At 41.6% G+C, this 22,087-nt stretch overlaps 1 protein-coding gene across 7 annotated transcripts in view; it reads right to left on the bottom strand.

Annotated features, from left to right (window-relative positions):
- myo18ab (myosin XVIIIA b) overlaps nt 1-22,087 on the bottom strand; it is a 240,629-nt gene that overhangs the window by 158,626 nt on the left and 59,916 nt on the right. The window contains exon 1 of one of the 7 annotated variants that reach the window (XM_072243302.1): nt 10,570-10,654. The exons of 4 other annotated variants lie outside the window; for them this stretch is intronic. In XM_072243302.1, coding sequence (XP_072099403.1) covers nt 10,570-10,590 — 21 coding nt within the window. In that variant the 5' untranslated portion in view covers nt 10,591-10,654. Of the gene's footprint in view, nt 1-10,569; nt 10,655-22,087 lie in introns of those variants that run through there. 2 more of the 7 variants (XM_072243300.1, XM_072243298.1) reach the window with 2 other exon arrangements.

Raw genomic sequence — 22,087 nt, 5'->3', positions numbered from 1 at the left:
TAATAAATAGTAATAGAAATAGTAATAGTAATACTACTATTAGTAAATAGTAAATAGTAATAGTCATGAAAATAATAAATAGTAATAGAATAGTAATAGAAAAATAGTAATAAATAGTTAAATAAATCCAGGACCAGCCTATCGGCTCAGGGTGTCTGACCCTCCAAGGGAGGAGTTGTAAAGTTTGATGGCCACAGGCAGGAATGACTTCCTATGACGCTCTGTGCTGCATCTTGGAGGAATGAGTCTCTGGCTGAATGTACTCCTGTGCCCACCCAGTACATTATGTAGTGGATGGGAGACACTGACCAAGATGGCATGCAACTTAGACAGCATCCTCTTTTCAGACACCACCGTGAGACAGTCCAGTTCCATCCCCACAACATCACTGGTCTTACGAATGAGTTTGTTGATTCTGTTGGCGTCAGCTACCCTCAGCCTGCTGCCCCAGCACACAACAGCAAACATGATAGCACTGGCCACCTCAGACTCGTAGAACATCCTCAGCATCGTCCAGCAGATGTTAAAGAACCTCAGTCTCCTCAGAAAATAGAGATGGCTCTGACCCTTCTTGTAGACTGCCTCAGTGTTCTTAGACCAGTCCAGTTTATTGTCAATTCGTATCTCCAGGTATTTGTAATCCTCCACCATGTCCACACTGATCCCCTGGATGGAAACAGGGGTCACCGGTACCTTAGCTCTCCTCAGGTCTACCACCAGCTCCTTAGTCTTTTTCACATTAAGCTGTAGATAATTCTGCTCACACCATGTGACAAAGTTTCCTACCGTAGCCCTGTACTCAACCTCATTTCCCTTGCTGATGCATCCAACTATGGCAGTCATCCGAAAACTTCTGAAGACAACAAGACTCTGTGCAGTAGTTGAAGTCCGAGGTGTAAATGGTGAAGAGAAAGGGAGACAAGACAGTCCCCTGTGGAGCCCCAGTGCTGCTGATCACTCTGTCGGACACAAAGTGTTGCAAGCACACGTACTGTGGTCTGCCAGTCAGGTAATCAAGAATCCATGATACCAGGGAAGCATCCACTTGCATCGCTGTCAGCTTCTCCCTCAGCAGAGCAGGGCGGATGGTGTTGAACGCACTAGAGAAGTCAAAAAACATGACCCTCACAGTGCTCGCTGGCTTGTCCAGGTGGGCGTAGACACGGTTCAGCAGGTAGACGATGGCATCCTCAACTCCTAGTCGGGGCTGGTAGGCGAACTACAGGGGATCGAAGTGTGGCTTGACCATAGGCCAGAGCAGCTCCAGAACAAGTCTCTCCAGGGTCTTCATGATGTGGGAGGTCAATGCCACCGGTCTGTAGTCATTGAGGCCACTGGGGCGCGGCGTCTTCGGCACAGGGACGAGGCAGGACATCTTCCACAGTACAGGAACCCTCCGGGGTCTCAGGCTCATGTTGAATACGTGGCGAAGTACTCCACATAGCTGAGGGGCACAGGCTTTGAGCACCCTGGTACTGACACCATCCGGTCCTGCAGCCTTGCTTGGGTTGAGACGTTTCAGCTGTCTTCTCACCTGTTCAGCCATGAAGCCCACCGTGGTGGTTTCATGTGGGGGAGGGGTATAGTCATGAGAGCAGGGTGGGGGACTGTGAGGAGGGGTAGGAGGGGAGAGTGGAATATGTGTTGGTTGGTGGCCGACAACAGATGGCTCATGTGGGGGATGGGCAGGGGTCACAATGTCAAATCTGTTAAAGAACAGGTTAAGTTCGTTGGCCCTGTCCACACTGCCATCAGCTCCTCTGTTGCTAGTTTGCCGAAACCCAGTGATGGTCCTCATCCCCCTCCAGACCTCTCTCATGTTGTTCTACTGGAGTTTCCACTCAAGCTTCCTCCTGTACCTGTCTTTAGCCTCCCTGATCCTGGCTTTCAGGTCCCTCTGTATTGCCCTCAGCTCCTCCCTATTTCCATCTCTAAACGCCCTCTTTTTAGCATTCAGGATGTCCTTAATGTCCTTTGTCACCCATGGCTTGTTATTTGAATAACTAAGAACAGTTCTTGTCGGAACATTGCAGTCCACACAGAAGTTAATGTAATCAGTGATGCATTCTGTGAGCCCATCAATATCCTCTCCATGTGGCTCACAGAGTGCCTGCCAGTCTGTCACCTCAAAACAACCGTGGAGCGCCTCATAAACCTCCTCTGACCATTTCCTCACTGTCCTCGAGGTTGCAAGTTTACTCTTCACCAGAGGCACATAGCAGGGTTTTAGATGCACCAGGTTGTGATCCGACCTGTGTTTTAAACTAAATGAAATGTGTTTTAAACTACTTGCTTAGTTGTAAGGATCTTCCCTTTGGGAGGGTGAGGGGACACACCACTTGAACGTGGGTATTGGCAGCTAAACTCATTGTAAAGGATAAACAGGGAAGTTTCCCTCCACTACCTGTAAGGAGCTTGTATGTTCTCCATCACCATGTGGGTTTCTTCTGAGTGCTCTGGTTTCCTCCCACAGTCCAAAGATGTACCAGTTGGTAGGTTAATTGGTCATTGTAAATTATCCCATCTTTAAGCTAGGATTAAATTGGAGGTTGCTGGGCAGCACGGCTCAAAGGGCCAGAAGGACTTATTCCATGCTGTATCTCAATAGATTAATAAACAAATGAGATTTTGAAGATTAGATAGTTACTCTATAACCTTCCACTAGCAAGAGTATTTGTGGCTATTTATATTGGATAGTGCTTAAGGTCTTTGCCTGATTTTAGAACTTAGCAATCAGCAAACCCAATACTATCACAAAACTATCCCTCCTCTGTCCAAATGCAATCCAAACTTCCAAGTTAGATTAATGTTCACTGAATGAAAAAAAACTATGTTTAAAAATCCTTAAGATACTACAGAGATTGCAGTATATCACTGAAAAAAGGAGTTACCTAAGCCACCATACCCATATTTGTGTTTTCAGCTTTTGGTGGAGGTTCCAGATTTATGATAAATACACTGCACATTCATTCACAGACACTCCACCTCTCCCGGAAGTTCCGGGAGTCTCCGGCATATGAATAGTGGCTCCCTGATACCCACAAATTATATACAATATCATGGAAATCAAATTTTTTGAGAGCGAGCGAGAGAAAGCAAGTGAGAGAGTGCACGAGCGAGAGACAGAGAGAGAGAGTGAGAGCAAGAAGCGCGCAAGCAAGAGAGAGAGAGTGCGAGAGAGCTCGCGAGCAACCACCAGAGAGAGAGCACGAGTGACAGAAAGAGCGAGAGCGCGCCATGGCAGAGTGTTCCAAAAAAAAAGAAAATATAAAACGTATGTCACCCCCGACTACACTAAAGTGTACCCCTGCCTAATAGGGGTCAAAATAATGACAGTGTTGCTCGCTGCACTGTTTGCAACAGTGACTTTTCTATTGCCCATGGTGAGTTAAGACTGTAAAAGACATGTTGTGGTGAGTTAAACAGGTGTCATTCATTCATTAGCATAGCTAACATTATTTAAACTAGCTGGCTTGCTGCTAAGGAGCTACTCTATTGCAGTCATCCCACCTCTCCCGGAAGTCTCCCGCAAATTGACGATGCTACCTCCCTGAAATCAGTTTTTGCAGGGTGGGATGTCTGCATTCATGGCAATTGAAAATTAGAAAGGGAACTGGGTAATGAGGGAAGTGCAGAGGTGGAGGGAGAAAGATTAACAGGCCAACATTGAGAATAAAACATAAAGTGAGAAATAAGGGAAATAGCAAGAAGAAAAGTAAGGGAGAGAGAACAATACGGCAGACTTTCACCTCTATTATTCCTGCCTGCCAACTGAATATTTTGAAATGTGGCCACTATAATAATTAGCACATTATGCAACATACCCAGTTGGTTCTGCAGTCAAAAGCTCCACAATATAAGTCACTAATATGCAATGCCACATTTTATTTTGGGATAAACAAGTTTCTGAGGAAAATTAAATGCCCTTGGATTTTTAATCTTTATTATTTAACTTCCTGATTGGCAGCCAAAAGGCAATTATTAAAAATGCAAAACTTCAAAAAAATGCCTTTACTTGGGTTATTGTGGTACTCAAATTGTTCACAACAGAGTAACCAATCCCAACATTTTACCTTTTGGCCTAAAAGTAAAGACCGAATTTATAATACTATCAGTGCAGTTCACTTTTCTGAAGTTCACACTACCACCAGAAGAAGATTACTTTAGAAGCCAAGTAACTTCATCAACACTACCACTCAAGAAGTATAAATTTAGACAGAAATCAACAGCCTCACTATTCTCTATAGTAGGTGCCATCATCAAAAATGATAAAAGCTGAATGCAGTCACAAAAGCTTACCATCTGTCTCCTACTTTCAAATATTGGTACAAAATCCTAGTATTTCAGCACTTTCTCTGAATTCTCCATAAATATCTTTATTTTTAAGTTTCTAAATATACCAAAATGCACTGTTTGTACATATGTATTTATAGTGGCATACTGAAAAACGAAACTATAATATAACCGGTGTAAAAATCATAAAATATAAAGGAAAATAATGATGGGAAAATATACCAGCGCTCTGATATTATGGTGATCTGCATGCACGCAAACTTAGTATGATGTAAGCAACAAGGACAGAAGTCTGGGAAAAAGAACTCTATCCTACCTGGCAGATGATGAAACCCAACAAGATGTCTCAATGCTTATAGACAAGAAAACAAAATAGCAAATGAATTCATAAGAGCACCAGAAATATATTCAAAGTTGTGGATAAAAACAGAACATTCTAACATAGGATCCTGAACCTGAAAAGTTAATTGATTCTTTTTCCAAAGATGCTGCCTGACTCATTGAATATTACCAATATTTTCTATTTTTCTGATTTCCAGCATTTGCAATTAGTTTATTCTCAATTATTGTGGAGGATGGTACAAGTTGAAATCAGTTAAGTTCAAAGCCCATCCTTAGCAGAATTAGGTATAAATATAACAGCTTTAATTTAGTCCCCTGCAAAAGAAAACAAAGATGAAGTGGACTAAGGAGGAAATATGTAGACAGGAGCCTAGCCTCCTGATCAGGGAATGAGAATAGTAACCAGTATCCAAACCCTATTTGATATTCATTTTATATACTTTCCACATTCAATGTTTTCTTCAGTTAGGAATAATATAGGCACTACCAAATCAGAACATTTATTGAATCTACAAATTCATACTTTGACAAAGTAACTGCAACTAAAGGCTAGCAGTAGTTGTAAGCTTGTGGGTCTTGTATGCTAACACAAGGTAGAAAACGTGGATTGCTGAAATTTAACTATAATTCGCATACTCAAGAATCCAGCCCATCTAAATTCCTCTAAACCAGATTTACCATGCAGAGTATTCAGACTGGCGGTATCACCAACTGGTATGGGGTGGTGGTGGGGGGGCAGTGGGAGAGGATTCCAGGTACTGTACAGGATCGAGGTAAGCTGCGGAGAGTTGTAAATTGAGTCAGCTCCATCATGGGCATAGCATCAGTACTATCCGAGATATCTTTAAGGATCAGTGCCTCAGAAAGGTGGTGTCCATCATTAAGGACCCCACCACCCAGGACATTCCCTCTTCTCATTGTTACCATCAGGAAGAAGGTACGGAAGCCTGAAAGCACACACTCAGTGATTCAGGAGCAGCTTCTCCCCTCTGCCGTACAATTTCTAAATGGACATGAATACTATCTCACTACTTTGTATTTTTCTTTTTGCACCACTTATTTGACTATTACATATACATGTCTATCTGCACACAAACACATATATTTACTGTAATTCAGTTTTTTTCTCTATATTTAACATGTATTGTACTGCTGCTGCATAACAACAAAATTCATGACATATGCCAGTGGTACAAAACCTGATTCTGATTCCTGTATTATTATTCTAGGTCCTCTCCTTCTCTACAAATCAGTATTAAATAATCAAATGTAGTGGTTTACCTTTGGCTGGCAAGCACATGGGAAAGAATAAAAAGGATTTATCTTCAGAAAAGCATTAATATAATTCATCTACTTTGAATATCTTATTATATAACTTTCAAGCATAATTTTATTTCATTTTTATTTCAGAAAAAAGTGCAGAATTTACCCATGCAATGGAGATGGATTCTTTTTAAAAATTGGTTGATAAGTAACTAACATAATTTGACTAGCTTATAAACACCTTCTGCATCAAGGGATGGAGATGGAAGAATTAATCAGTCCTTTCGATATTCACAATCAAACCTCAGCTGTTATTGCTATTTATTTCTTATCTGTTCTTTCAAGCTGCTTTCCTTTTGCTCTACTGGAAAATGTATTCCTATTTATTGTTCTTGTAACACACATAAAAATTGCTGGTGAACGCAGCAGGCTAGGCAGCACCTATAGGAAAAGGTACAGTCGACATTTTGGGCCAAGACCCTTCATCAGGATAAACTGAAAGAAGAAGCAGTAAGAGATTTGAAAGTGGGAGAGGGAGGGGGAGATCCGAAATGATAGGAGAAGACAGGAGGGGGAGGGATGAAGCTAAGAGCTGGAAAGTTGATTGGCAAAAGGAATATGAGAGGATCATGGGATGCGAGGCCTAGGGAGAAAGGGGGCGGGGGGGGAGAAGCCCAGAGGATGGGCAAGGAGTATAGTGAGAGGGACAAAAAGAAAGAGGAAAAAATATCTATATATAATAATAATAAATAAATAACGGATGGGGTATGAAGAGGAGGTGGGCCATTAACAGAAGTTAGAGAAGTCGATGTTCATGCCATCAGGTTGGAGGCTACCCAGACGGAATATAAGGTGTTGTTCCCCCAATCTGAGTGTGGCTTCATCTTGACAGTAGAGGAGGCCGTGGATAGACATATCAGAATGGGAATGGGACATGGAATTAAAATGTGTGGCCACTGGGAGATCCTGCTTTCTCTGGCGGACAGAGCGTAGGTGTTCAGCGAAACGGTCTCCCAGCCTGCGTTGGGTCTCACCTGGAAGGACTGTCTGGGGCCCTGAATGGTGGTGAGGGAAGAAGTGTAAGGGCATGTGTAGCACTTGTTCCGCTTACAAGGATAAGTGCCGGGAGGGAGATTGGTGGGAATGCCTGTTGCGTTCACCAGCAATTTTTATGTGTGTTGCTTGAAATTCCAGCATCTGCAGATTTCCTCGTGTTTGTATTGCTCTTGTTACTGAATTAATTTCTTTACCTCATTATAAGCTACAGTATTTTACTTTTCCATAATATTTGGTACTTCAATTTGATTATTCCTTTTAATCAAATTCCTTCTTTCCCTTCTACTGTATATATTTCCATATATTAAATATCATGAACAGATTTCTTTCTTAGCTAAGTATCAACAGAAAGCAACTTCAGAAGACACTAAATCAGCAACAAATTGTTTTAAATAGTAGCTTTAATACGGAAAAAAAATCTGACTCAGGGCTTCTTCCATGCAAATAGATTTTTGTTTTACCAACTGGGGAGATGAGGTCATGGAATGTGTGCAAATACTTAATCAGAGACAGTTTAAAGCACAGCCTTTAAACAGGGGTGAAGCAATTGACACTTCTCACGCTCTTAAACTTTTCGATGATTTTAAGTTCCCTGGCCCCCACCGTTTTATTTTCACCATGGATGTCCAGTCCTTGTATACTTCCATCCCCCATCAGGAAGGTCTTAAAGCTCTACGCTTCTTTTTGGATTCCAGACCTAATCAGTTCCCCTCTACCACCACTCTGCTCCGTCTAGCGGAATTAGTCCTTACTCTTAATAATTTCTCCTTTGGCTCCTCCCACTTCCTCCAAACTAAAGGTGTAGCTATGGGCACCCGTATGGGTCCTAGCTATGCCTGCCTTTTTGTTGGCTTTGTGGAACAATCTATGTTCCGTGCCTATTCTGGTATCTGTCCCCCACTTTTCCTTCGCTACATCGATGACTGCATTGGCGCTGCTTCCTGCACGCATGCAGAACTCGTTGACTTTATTAACTTTGCCTCCAACTTTCACCCTGCCCTCAAGTTTACCTGGTGAATTTCTGACACCTCCCTCCCCTTTCTAGATCTTTCTGTCTCTGTCTCTGGAGACAGCTTATCCACTGATGTCTACTATAAGCCTACTGACTCTCACAGCTATCTGGACTATTCCTCTTCTCACCCTATCTCTTGAAAAACGCCATCCCCTTCTCCCAATTCCTCCGTCTCCGCCGCATCTGCTCTCAGGATGAGGCTTTTCATTCTAGGACGAGGGAGATGTCTTCCTTTCTTAAAGAAAGGGGCTTCCCTTCCTCCACTATCAACTCTGCTCTTAAACGCATCTCCCCCATTTCACGTACATATGCTCTCACTCCATCCTCCCGCCACCCCACTAGGAATAGGGTTCCCCTGGTCTTCACCTACCACCCCACCAGCCTCCGGGTCCAACATATTATTCTCCGTAACTTCCGCCACCTCCAACGGGATCCCACCACTAAGCACATCTTTCCCTCCCCCCCTCTCTCTGCATTCCGCAGGGATCACTCCCTACACAACTCCCTTGTCCATTCGTCGCCCCCCCCCCATCCCTCCCCATTGATCTCCCTCCTGGCACTTATCCGTGTAAGCGGAACAAGTGCTACACATGCCCTTACACTTCCTCCCTTACCACCATTCAGGGCCCCAAACAGTCCTTCCAGGTGAGGCAACACTTCACCTGTGAGTCGACTGGGGTGATATACTGCGTCCGGTGCTCCCGATGTGGCCTTTTATATATTGGCGAGACCCGACGCAGACTGGGAGACCGCTTTGCTGAACATCTACGCTCTGTCCGCCAGAGAAAGCAGGATCTCCCAGTGGCCACACATTTTAATTCCACATCCCATTCCCATTCTGACATGTCCATCCACGGCCTCCTCTACTGTAAAGATGAAGCCACACTCAGGTTGGAGGAACAACACCTTATATTCCGTCTGGGTAGCCTCCAACCTGATGGCATGAACATCGACTTCTCTAACTTCCGCTAAGGCCCCACCTCCCCCTCGTACCCCATCTGTTACTCATTTTTATGCACACATTCTTTCTCTCACTCTCCTTTTTCTCCCACTGTCCCTCTGAATATACCTCTTGCCCATCCTCTGGGTCCCCCCCCCTTGTCTTTCTTCCCAGACCTCCTGTCCCATGATCCTCTCGTATCCCCTTTTGCCTATCACCTGTCCAGCTCTTTGCTCTATCCCCCCCTCTCCTGTCTTCTCCTATCATTTTGGATCTCCCCCTCCCCCTCCAACTTTCAAATCCCTTACTCACTCTTCCTTCAGTTAGTCCTGACGAAGGGTCTCGGCCTGAAATGTCGACTGCACCTCTTCCTACAGATGCTGCCTGGCCTGCTGCGTTCACCAGCAACTTTGATGTGTTTTGTTTGAAGCAATTAGGTTCTGCAAGATGATTCCATACTATTGAACCTGGATAACTGAAGGCATGGCCACCAATGATGACAAAATGATTGAGCTTCAGGGAAGTTTGCAGGGATGGAAGGAGTTACAGAGAGAAGCAGATATGAAGCAATGAAATTGTTTCAAATTGATGTTTAATAATTCCCAAGCTGGAGAAGTTGAAGAATCAAAAGCTAATGCAGGTAATCAAAGATAAGAGATGGATGAGTATAAATGCATGCTGTCATGCACAGAGAAGATAGTTTTGAATCTGTCAAAATTTGCAAGGTAGAAAATGCAAGACTAGCTAGAAAAGCATACAGTTCATGAATGGGGATATAACTGGATCATGGAATAGTTTCCTTGAAAATATGCTGAGGTAGGCAATAGTCTCTGGGTTATACAGATGTCAGAAAAAGAGGTAGGCTTGTTCAATATTTTAAAAATAACTTCACGTCAAAGCAGGAAATGCGGCAAGCACTTGGGACAGACAGCACCTGAGAAGTGAGAGAGTTAACATTTCCGATAACTTTAACTCAAGTTATCTAAAACGTCTTTCCACAGACTCTGCCCCATTTGCTGAATATTTCTGGCATTATCCAATCTTATTTCAGATTTCAGCATCTACAGTTTTTTTTTCCATTTTTAATCTCAAAAGTAACTGTGCTAAATTCTTGAAATTAATGGTGTACATGGCACTTGACTATAATGTCAGAAGCACTGCATTACTTCTTCAAAGGACAGGACATAAATACATTTCTTTCCTATAACCAAAAGAAAATACCTTTCCAAAGTAATACCTTTCCAAAAAAAGTCACCAAGTCAAATCTTTTCACTGCATTAGAGCAAAATTATACATGACACTAAACTTTCTGAGGACTAAGAGAAGTTATAAAAATATATTTCTATGCATTTAAATTCTGAAATTAGTATTTCTTTCTTTTGGTTCGAACATTTAAATTTTGAATCAACTTCTCTAGTTTATAATAATATTAAGAAGCTGAAGTATTTAAAATCAATGGTACCTTAATGGCTCATTTTGGACAAAATGATTCAGCAATAGAACCAAACGTGCCTGTAACACTTTCTGGATCACTAAAAATAGGTATAGGCAAAAACACTTAGACCAAAATAAAACAGATCACTAACTTACAGCAAAGACTGTAATATCTATTATATATTACTTTAAAAACACAAGAATAAATATAAATAACTACTTCAAATACCTTTCTTCTTGCTTCTTGCATTTAGCTTTAAAACAAAACATGAGCTGCCATCTATACACACTCCCAACTAAAGCAGTTTTGAAGAAGTACTTCAGCCACTGATGCAAGCTTCCGTTCAGAGTGAAGGAGAAATGTCATAGGCTGTCAAAGTGTCATTTCACTGATACTGCAATGAGACAGCTGGGTAGTTACCGACCTTCTAAAAATAACAAAGAATGCATGCTCAGTTCTAACAGTTGGTGCTTCACTAGAACTTTATACCTCCCAAATGAAATTGTTGAAAAACAGCATTATGTACAAAGTGCTACAGCACCAGGAAAATCTGGTATCAAGTGATTATATTCAAGACAAATTTTTGATGTTTTGAATTCATTTTTTGAGTGGAGGAAAACAATACCATGGCAATCACTGACGTAATTTCCATATGGTAGGAAAAAAGCCCCTCCTTTTCCTGTTTGAAACTATTTTGTAGCATACATTTGCTGCAAACAGTTGTTTAACCCTTTAAGACTAGTCGCAGTATTAAGTGTGCCACTGCTCCATACATGGTCACACTTATGACTGAGTCTTGTTTGCTTTTTCAACCACAAGACTGACTTTCAATAGGGATTTATTCGTACCTAACATTTTTCTTATTTAATGCCGTAGAGATGAAGCGACTCCACATGGGTTTCTTTTGTGTGCTCCAGCTTCGCAAACATTCCAAGGTAAGTTAATTATCCACTATAAACAGCCTAAGATCTGTAGATGACTGTAGTCATAGTTGCAGAACAGGAGGGAAGAGTTTTGATGGAAATGTGGGGAAAATAAAATAGGATGTGTAGAGTGATGTAAAGGAGTGTTTGGTGGTAAGCATGGACAATCGGCTGATGGTTCTGCTTTTGTGCTGTATAACTCTGTGACTCCATGGCATGGACATCAAGACCACAAAGGCCACGTGGGAAGAGAAATAGATGGGCTCAACACCCAAGGGCTCAAGGAACTTGGAGGCTTTCATGCTCAGAGCTCAACTGCTAAGGAGCAAGCCACTCTTCATCAAGATGGTTCTCACTGAAATATATCAAGCTATTAAGAAGAAAAATGCTAATTTGATATTTAGGACATTAAATAGAAAGAATATTTGTGAAATTGACCAAAATTTTGGTGAGACTATGTGCTATTCTGGATTCTATGCCCAAACCTGGGGTTGTTTTTGAAAAAGGATTAAGGATGCTTGGCCCACAGTATTCTCATTGAGACAAATAAAATCCTCAGAAGGCTATGTTAGAAGAGATGGCATAAAGATGTTTTCCCTTTTGGAGAGTCAAAAATTGAGAAACAGACACTGTTTAAAGTTATAGGCCATCCATTTACAACTAAAGATGAGAAGGGACTTCTCTAAGAGTTATAAATCTTTGGAATTTCCAAGCTGAATGAACTGGTGATGATATGTTGGAGACACTAAGCAGATCAGACAGCATCGCTAAATGGAGAAAAAGATATAATATTTCAGGATGACTACCATTCATTAAAGCTGTAGATCATCACTCCTTGAGAACATTCAAGCCAGAGATTAATAGATAAATGAAAATCAGACAGAAAAGTAGACTTAAAACACAGGATCAGTCACAATCTTAGTGAATCTAAAAGCAGGTTTAAAGGGTCATATGACCTACTCTTATGTGTCTGCCAGGATCAGAAATATTGCACATTAGTGGGTGTATCATAAAGATACCCATGGTAAAGAGTCAATAAATACAAAAATACAAAAACTGAATGTATTTCACTCAAAGTCATTATTAAATTTCAACAGGCTTCAAAAAAAAAAAATCGGTAGGTACTATCAACTGTTCTACAAAATACTACAGGAGTGCAAGTTGTTTAATTCAACTTCAAACTACAGTTTAAAAGTGCTAAAAGGCCTGGTTTAAGATGGTGCTGGTGAAACAAAACTACTAACTACTCGATTAATCACAGTTTTTCTGGTAAACATCCACTGCAATCAACAGCCTATAACTTCTCTTTCGGAGTTGAGTTTTTTAAATTTCAAAGTTCAAAAGTTTAAACCACATTTATTATCAAGGTATGTATACATTATACAACCTTGACATTTGTCTCCTTATAGGCACCCATAAAACAAAGAAACCTAAAACACCCACAAAAAAGACAAACCAAATGTGCAGAGAGAGAAAAAAACTGTGCAAGCAATAAAAGTAAGCAAGTAACACTCAGAACGAAAGTGAGTACATCGACACAAATTCTGGAGCAGTCAGACCATAATCACAGCCTCAGTTCATTGCACAGCCAATAAATGTAGTGGAGCCCACAGACACAAGGCTCGGAGCAGCTGGAGTAGGCCACAGCTTCAGCTTCAGTTCGGCGCAGAGCCAAGTAAATGACACAGAGCAGTAAGCAGAACCAGGCCAACTCTTACCTCTGGTCCTTGATATCCTGTCTTTTCAATCTGGTCTTTATATCACCCAAACGTCAGGTCTTTCCTTGCTCTGGAACCTGGGCCATCACTTTGATACACTCTAGATCTGGATCCCGACACCACGTTTCGGCCCGTACCTGAGCTTTCTAAATCTAACTGGCGCTTACATCAATCAAACCTCAGTTGAAGTGGATAGGCCTCGATTCCAATTCACCTTCACTCACCCCAACTTTTCCTCGCCTCCGCTTGCTTGAATCTCCCTTGAACTTGCCTTGACTTCACCTCACACCCGCTCATTTCGACCCTCAACTCAGCTTCGCCTTTGCTTGCTACTCCAATGTCTGTGGTTTTCATTTACCATAAATTTTACCAGAAAAAAAGTTATTAGTGAAGTATCTAGTTGTATTCTTCATTTTGCTGGTCATCAAAATGTAGTCACTGGGCTTCACCAATGCCATCTTAAACTGGAAATTTCTCCTTCATATTCTGCAAATATGACCGTATTCATTTACAAATCTTAGGCTGTTTATAGTGGATAGTTAACATACCTTAGAGTATGGGAGCTTTTAAACTGCCAGTACGACCTGGCAATTTTGCAGTGTGAACTGAAATCTCAAAGGTGCAGGATGGTTGCGATGTGTGGGCCAAATCAAGACAGTGGAGCCCGAGCCCGAGAGCAGGGAGAGAGCCAATATTTTACCTTTGCTGGAGCGGACAGAGCCAATTCAAAGCAGCAGAACTGAGGCAAGGCAAGGCTGAGTTGAAGCGCTGGGGCCCGGGCCCGACAGCAAGGAACAAGCTGATGTCTGACCAATTTAACTACCGGGCCAGACTAGAAATTTCAGATACAAATTGAATCAAGGCAGCGAGTCGTGGGCCTGAGGGGGTATCAGAGTGGCAGAGCCCGGGTATGGGTCCAGGAGTGAGGAATGATCTGCTGTTTGGCCAATTTATGTGCAGGGCCAAGTCAAAAAAGTCAGGGTGTCAGGGCCAGAGAAGAGATGGTTCTACTGAAGTTCTTTGTTTTGTGGCTGTCAGTATGCAGATAAATCTCAAGGCTGTGTATCCTATACATACTTTGATAATAAATGATGCACTTTGTACTTTGAACTTTAAACTGCATTGCTTTGACAACATGCTTTTTCTGAAAGTAGCTTGTAATTACTGTCAAGTAGAGAACCTGATGAGCATTCCAGGAGGACTGACATGATCTATGCAATAGTCAGGTTATCTGCAAATGTAGAGTGCAAACTCAAGTCTCACAAATACAATTCCAATCTACCACAATCATCACTTAGCGCTTTCCACACCATGTACCTAAGTGCAAGTCCCTTCTTTCCAAATCCCACTCTACACCTACACAACAGTACATAAGGTCACTGAAAAATGACAATGTAAATTGAACATTACTCTCATAGACTGGCTTCATTCCAGATGGAAGCATACTGAAGGTAAGATGCAGCTTTGTAGAGAGAATGTTGAAAAATATGCCAGGCGCTATGATGCAACCTTGCTTGACACTAGTCTGCATCAAATTTGAACCTGTTGTGAACCTGTAACTGAGAACATGACTCACCTGGCAACATAATGCAAATATGAGATGGAGGAAAATTTCTTCAGGGAATTATAAGAATACACAATTAAAACGCTTGGTACATTGGTAGGCTGGCTGGAATCCTGCATGCAATAAAAAGGTGCTTGAGAAGTCGAACATCAACCCCACAGGATTTGCACAAAACTTTCAGTGTTTGCTTTCTAGCATGGCATGGTGGACTATTTCATTAACATGCAGACAGAAGCAGCGTGCAGCATTTGAAGGATGGTATCTGAGCCTCAGAACACAAGCAGAGCCACCCACATCTGGATTATCTCATGTCTTTTAGGTATAAAATCCAAGAAGCTACTCCGATATCAATTTCATGCTGGTTCCCAGGAGAGTGTTCCCATTAAAATCATTTCCATTTCTTTATTTCCCTATACCTATTTTCAATAAAGGTAGTTGAGTTACAATACAGGCCAGAGATGAGGTTAGTAAAATGGATACAGCCAAAACGTTAATAATTAGCTTATTGCCAATACCGTCAAAGGCTTTGACTGCATCAATAAAAACTGCAAGATCATATTTGTTCCCCTTGGCACTCAGCATGAGATTATTCAATGTGATAATGTTTTGATAAGAAACGGAGGAATCAAAAACAGAGAAGGCATCCAGAAAACAGGGTTCGAAGGGACAGAAGTTAATATACAGACATTGTACACTATAGTTTGTTTTGGGCAAAAATAAAAAAATTATTTTTAGTTTTGCAATGTGAATACACAGATACTTTCTTTCCTAGAACAGTAAGATGATGATGAATAGAGCAGAGGGCTTTTGTTTATTGGCATCTGTCAGGCGAGTTGTTTATGAGCACTCTGCCAGAAAGATTTCAGAGGTTTTCTTCTTCCTCCCGCTCTTCTGACTTACCCATGAAATACGGTATTAACTTTTTCTAAATAGGAGGCAGATCACAACACAAATTAAACATTCAACTACCCATAACTTACCAGTAGATGTCACCACTTGCTATCAGTAGTTTGTTCAACTGCACAATTAGTATTATAATCACAAATACTTTTAGATTTTATTTAGTCTTTACTGCCTGCCCTCCAGAATTACCGCACGATCCAAAAGAACCAAGCAGGTGATTTTTTTGTGTTTCATTTGACTAAAACAAAAGATTAATGTTAATGGTAGTTGTAGCAAATGGCATGGAAAGCATCTGTAATAGCAGAAGGTGAAAGGATCCTAACTTCCTATCATTTTTTTTTAAATCACATACTAAAGCTTGTTTAAAAGATCCCTCAAATCTGTTTAAATGCAGAGCACTAGGAAAACAAATCAAAAAGTGTTACTTGCACCACAAGATTATCTTCTTCGATAGTATGGTTCAAACAGTGTAGAAGCTTCCAAAAACCTCACCTGAGCTCTGAAATTCAAAGGAGAGACTTTCTACTCTGCTCAATATGGCTGTAGTCCAGGTTCAGAGAGGAGATACAGTACATTAAGAACGTGACAGGTTTTACATTGCTCAAAGCTTCTTCGAACATTCAAGATACTGTAACATTGGATGGACATAATGCAACCCAAGAGAGGGAATTTGTAGAATGCCTATGAGATGATTTATTGCAGCAGCTTGTGGTAGAGCCTACCAGGGGAAAAGCGATTCTGGATTGGATGCTGTGTAATGAACAAGATTTGATTAGGGAACTTAAAATAAAGGAACCTTTAGAAAGCAGTGATCATGATATGATAGAATTCACCCTGCAGTTTGAGAAGGATAAGATAGAATCAGATATATCAGTATGAAAGTGGAGTAAAGGGAATTACAGAGGCACGAGCAAGGAGCAGGACAAAGTTAATGGAAAGGGGACACTAACAGGGATGATGGCAGATTTCTGGGAGCAATTTGGAAGGCACAGGATAGATACATCCCAAAGATGAAGAACTATTCAAAAGGGAGGATGAGGCCACCATGGGTGACAAGGATGAGGTTTAGTAGTTGGAAGCACATGGTAAAATAGGCCAAAGTCAGCATGGTTTCCTTGTGGGAAAATTTGCCTGACAAATCTATTGGAATTATTTGTGGAAATAACAAGCAAGATAGACAAAGGGGAATCTATGGAGGTTGTGCACTTGGATTTTCAGGCCTTTGACAAGGTGCCACACATGAGGCTCCTTAACAAGATAACAGTCCATGGTATTACAGGAAAGATACTAGCTTGGATAAAAGATTGACTGGTTGGCCGGAGGCAAAGAATTTCAATAAAGATGGCCTATTCAGGTTGACTGCTGGTGACAAGTGGTGTTCTGCAAGGGTCAGTGTGGGGCTGTTTCTTTTCACATGACATGTCATCAATTTGGATGATGGAGTTCGCAAACACGAGGAATGAAGTCATTCTATGCCTGCCTTTTTGTTGGCTTTGTGGAACAATCTATGTTCCAAACCTATTCTGGTATCTGTCCCCCACTTTTCCCTCACTACATCGACGACTGGATTGGCGCTGCTTCCTGCACGCATGCTGATCTCATTGACTTCATTAACTTTGCCTCCAACTTTCACCCTGTCCTCAAGTTTACCTGGTCCATTTCCGACACCTCCTTCCCCTTTCTAGATCTTTCTGCCTCTATCTCTAGAGACAGCTTATCTACTGATGTCTACTATAAGCCTACTGAATAGTTATCTGGACTATTCCTCTTCTCACCCTGTCTCTTGCAAAAATGAGACCCCTTCTCGCAATTCCTCTGTCTCCGCCGCATCTGCTCTCAGGATGAGGCTTCTCATTCCAGGACAAGGGAGATGTCCTCCTTTTTTAAAGAAAGGCGCTTCCCTTCCTCCACCATCAACTCTGCTCTCAAACACATCTCCCCCATTTCACGCACATCTGCTCTCACTCCATCCTCCCACCACCCTACTAGGAATAGGGTTCCCCTGGTCCTCACCTACCACCCCACCAGCCTCCGGGTCCAACATATTATTCTCCGTCACTTCCGCCACCTCCAACGGGATCCCACCACTAAGCGCATCTTTCCTTCCCCACCCCACCTCTGCTTTCCACAGGGATCGCTCCCTACACGACTCCCTTGTCCATTCGTTCCCCCCCCATCCCTCCCCACTGATCTCCCTCCTGACACTTATCCTTGTAAGCGGAACAAGTGCTACACATGCCCTTACACTTCCTCCCTTACCACCATTCAGGGCTCCAGACAGTCCTTCCAGGTGAGGCAACACTTCACCTGTGAGTCGACTGGGGTGATATACTGCATCCGGTGCTCCTGATATGGCCTTCTATATATTGGCGAGACCTGACGCAGGCTGGGAGATCGTTTTGCTGAACACCTACACTCTGTCCACCAGAGAAAGCAGGATCTCCCAGTGGCCACACATTTTAATTCCACATCCCATTCCCATTCTGATATGTCTATCCACAGCCTCCTCTACTGTAAAGATGAAGCCACACTCTGGTTGGAGGAACAACACCTTATATTCCATCTGGGTAGCCTCCAACCTGATGGCGTGAACATTGACTTCTCTAACTTCTGCTAATGCCCCACCTCCCCCTCGTACCCCATCCATTATTTATTTATATACACACATTCTTTCTCTCTCTCTCCTTTTTCTGCCTCTGTCCCTCTGACTATACCCCTTGCCCATCCTCTGGGCTTCCCCCCCCCCCCTTCCTTCTCCCTGGGCCTCCTGTCCCATGATCCTCTCATATCCCTTTTGCCAATCACCTGTCCAGCTCTTGGCTCCATCTCCCCCACTCCTGTCTTCTCCTATCATTTTGGATCTCTCCCTCCCCCTTCCACTTTCAATTTAGCTCTTCCTTCAGTTAGTCCTGACGAAGGGTCTTGGCCCGAAACGTCGACTGTATCTCTTCCTAGAGATGCTGCCTGGCCTGCTGCGTTCACCAGCAACTTTGATGAATGATGGAGTTGATGGCTTTGTAGCCAAGTTTGCAGACGGTACAAAGAGAGATATCCATTTAGAACAGGGATAAGAAGGACTTTCTTTAGCCAGAGGGTGGTGAATCAGTGGAATTAATGGTCTCGCATGCTGCGGAGGGCAAGTCATTGAGTATATCTAAAGCAGAGGTTGATAGGTTCTTGGTTAGTCAAGCTTCAAAGGTTATGGGGGAGAAGGCAGAAGAATGGGGTTCAGAGGGTTAATAAATCAGCCATGATGCAATGTGAAACAGACTCAGTGAGCCGAGTGGCCTAATTCTGCTCTAATATCTATGGTTATCATGCTTACCTTTGACATTCTTTCCATATCATATTTGAAAGAACGCAAGTAAATAAATGAATCGGCAAACTATGTCCCGTGGTGGTCAAATGAGTAACTTTTTTTTAAAATGATAATCAGTACTAACTGATACCATTGTCTGAGGAAGCACGGGAGATCCCTGCAATAAGAGACTGGCATTTCATTGACACTGACTGGGTTCAACCTATCATGCTATCAATGGCAGCATCTTTCATTAAAGACCCTCACTATCCAGGACATGCCCTCTCCAATAACTACGACAGAGGTAGTGGTACAGGAGCCAGAAGACCAGAGTCAACGTTTTAAAAACTGTTTCTTCAATTCTGCCATCCGATTCTGAATGGCTCAAAAGCCCATGAACACTACCTCATTATTCATTTTTTGAACTGTTCATTTACTTTGTAACTAAAAGTATTTTTTATTTTTGTCTTGCACTATACTGTGACCATAAAACAACAAATTTCATATATGGTATAGTGGTTTATTATTGTGACATATACCAATAAATATTTGAGATGTGGGGAAACTGGAGTACACTGGTGAATTTTGAGGTTTTAAAGCAGACATCCCACCTCTCCCAGAAGTTCTGGGAGTCTCCCGCAAATTAATAGTGGCTCCCTGATGCCCGCAAATTATATACAATGTCCCGGAAATTGATTTTTTTGACAGTGAGTGTGAGAGAACACGCGAGAGAGAGCGAGAGAGTGAGCGCAAGAGCAAGAAAGCAAGCGCGAGAGAGTGAGAGCGACCACAAGAGAGCGAGAGAGCACGCACACGGGAGAGAACGAGAAAGCAAGCACCAGAGAGCGAGAGCAAGAGCGAGAAAGCAAGCGCGAGAGAGTGAGAGTGAGAAAGCAAGCACGAGAGAGCGAGAAAGCAAGCGCGAGAGAGCGAGAAAGCAAGCGCGAGAGCAAGAGAGAGAGCAAGAGCAAGAGCGAGAAAACAAGCGCGAGAGAGCGAGCGCGAGTGAGAGCGACCATGAGCGAGAGAGTTCCAAAAAAAGTCAGAGTGGCAGAGTTTTCCAAAAAAAAATATAAAACGTACGTCACCCCAGACTGCACTAGAGTGTACCCCTGCCTAATAGGGGTCAAAAATAATGACAGTGTTTCTCCCTGCGCTGTTTGCAACAGTTACTTTTCTATTGCCCATGGTGGATTAAAATGTAAAAGACATGTTGAGGTGAGTTTAACAGGTGTCATTGGTTCATTAGCATAGCTAATGCTATTTAAACTAGCTGGCCAGCTGCTAAGGAGCTACTCTATTACAGACATTCCACCTCTCCCGGAAGTCTCCCGCAAATTGATGGTGCTACCTCCCTGAAATGAGTTTTTGCAGGGTGGGATGTCTGTTAAAGAGAATGTGCAAACTCATCGCAGACTGGTGGCCGTAACTAACCTGGGTCACCGGAGCTGTGAGGCAGCAGTGCTACCTATTGTGCCACCATAGAATCATGCTATGCCACTGTGTCAATTCAAAAGGCAGCCCTTTAAACTAACGCCAGAACACATCCTTTGAACAAAATGGGGTATGATGCTGAAGTAAAAATAGCATTTTTTCCGAATCTGTATCGGAAAACAAGCAATAACCAAATTTAAGCTCAAAATGTAGTTTTTGGGTCAGATTTTTTTTTCCACTTTTCTGTAAACTGTCCACAATTGTTAGGTAATAATGTAACTACTGTATTGCAAAACCTGGACTACCAAAAATTCTTCAAGAAATGTATTATAAATAGCAGTACTAAAACACCTTCAACACCTAAGTCCAGACACACTATTAAACTACTACTACTACGTCGACTCAGGCCTAGGGGGCCGGCATTAGGCAAGGCACACTATTAAAGAAATGCATTAATTCCAGTAAACTTAGCCTCCCCACTCTTCTCAGGAAGTTTATCCATGGAGGAAGAAATGTCACAGGCAGCATTATTTATTTGCTGGTGCATGCAAACAATAATCAGCTCGCAAAGACAAATTTGGTTTGGGCAAGCTGGTCATCTCAAATGGTAATAATAAATGGGAAAGGTGAAGAAAAACAATAGCTACATTTTGCAGTCAAACATCTTGACAGGATTTCAATGACCATTTGAACTGAATCTTACTGTACTATGAGGGTCATTATAGTACAGACCCCTTTATTAGTATCTTAGCAACATATTTTCAGGTAACAAGGAATGTGTAAAGCAAATATTTATCTCCTTAAAGACTGAAGAACAGTTTGAAAGCTCAAATACAGAAGTTTGAATTATTCATCTAAATGCTAAATCCCATATATTACAAAAAGTAAAGAGAAAAAAGAATTAAAATTAAGAAAGAGACTCAATTTAAAATTAAATGACAGCTATTCAATTTAAATTTGTATCTTCAAACTTAAAATTTGTACATATGAGAATCCATGTTTGTATAATTTATTTTCCATATGATAAAGTTTGCTTAGCAGTATTCAAAATCCTGCAGACTCAAATGCCTTAAATCAGAAATAAAAATAGTACACAAATCAATAGGCATCACCCGTGGAGAGAGAGGAAACAGATATATACTTCAAGTCATAAAAATAATCTGATGATGAATGGTTCTGGACCTGAAATGAACACTGTTCTTCTCCATACAGATGATACTTTTAAAGTAGGTAACCATCAGCCTTACATTTGCTTTAATTTCTAGCTGCATTAGGCAATACTGTGTAGAAAGAAGGAATAAGATGACTAGGATACAATTTCTCGATTTCTTCATATAACTTTGATCATCAGATCTGCACATTAATATCATCAAGCCTTGTCTCCTTGATGTAGAAAACATGTCGAGAGCTGAAAAACTGATACATCTTCTGTGGGAAACACACATACATTGATCCTTTTAAAGATATCACTCAGGCTACATCATCTTCTGTGCTTCAGTGTATTGTTGGTGTGACAAAAAGTGACATAAAAATACTTGTTACTAAATGTATTTATAGTTCTTAACCTGAAGATAACTAAGATTATGGGATTGTATTCTCAGCTAAATGTTGGATATTAGAATTTATGATTTTAATAAGAAACCATTGTTTCTTCCTTTTTTATTTTATTCTGGAAAAATTGATACAATTATGATGCAAAGTTTCATAATTAAGTTACAGCACTGCTCATATGTGAAATGAAAAGTATTTCAGGCTCAGCAGGGAGCTAAACTGCTAGATTCAAAAGGCTAAACCTGTCAAAAATGTAACCCGAGTTTTTAGCAAAAGTAATCTTAAAATGCACAAAGTGATAAAAGCCAAAGTAACCAGCATTACCTACAGTTTCCAACTTTGTTAATACAGAAAG

This window comes from Mobula birostris, chromosome 25 (assembly GCF_030028105.1).
Source record: "Mobula birostris isolate sMobBir1 chromosome 25, sMobBir1.hap1, whole genome shotgun sequence".
Classification (NCBI taxonomy): domain Eukaryota; kingdom Metazoa; phylum Chordata; class Chondrichthyes; order Myliobatiformes; family Myliobatidae; genus Mobula; species Mobula birostris.
This window is presented reverse-complemented; position numbering and strand designations above follow the sequence as displayed.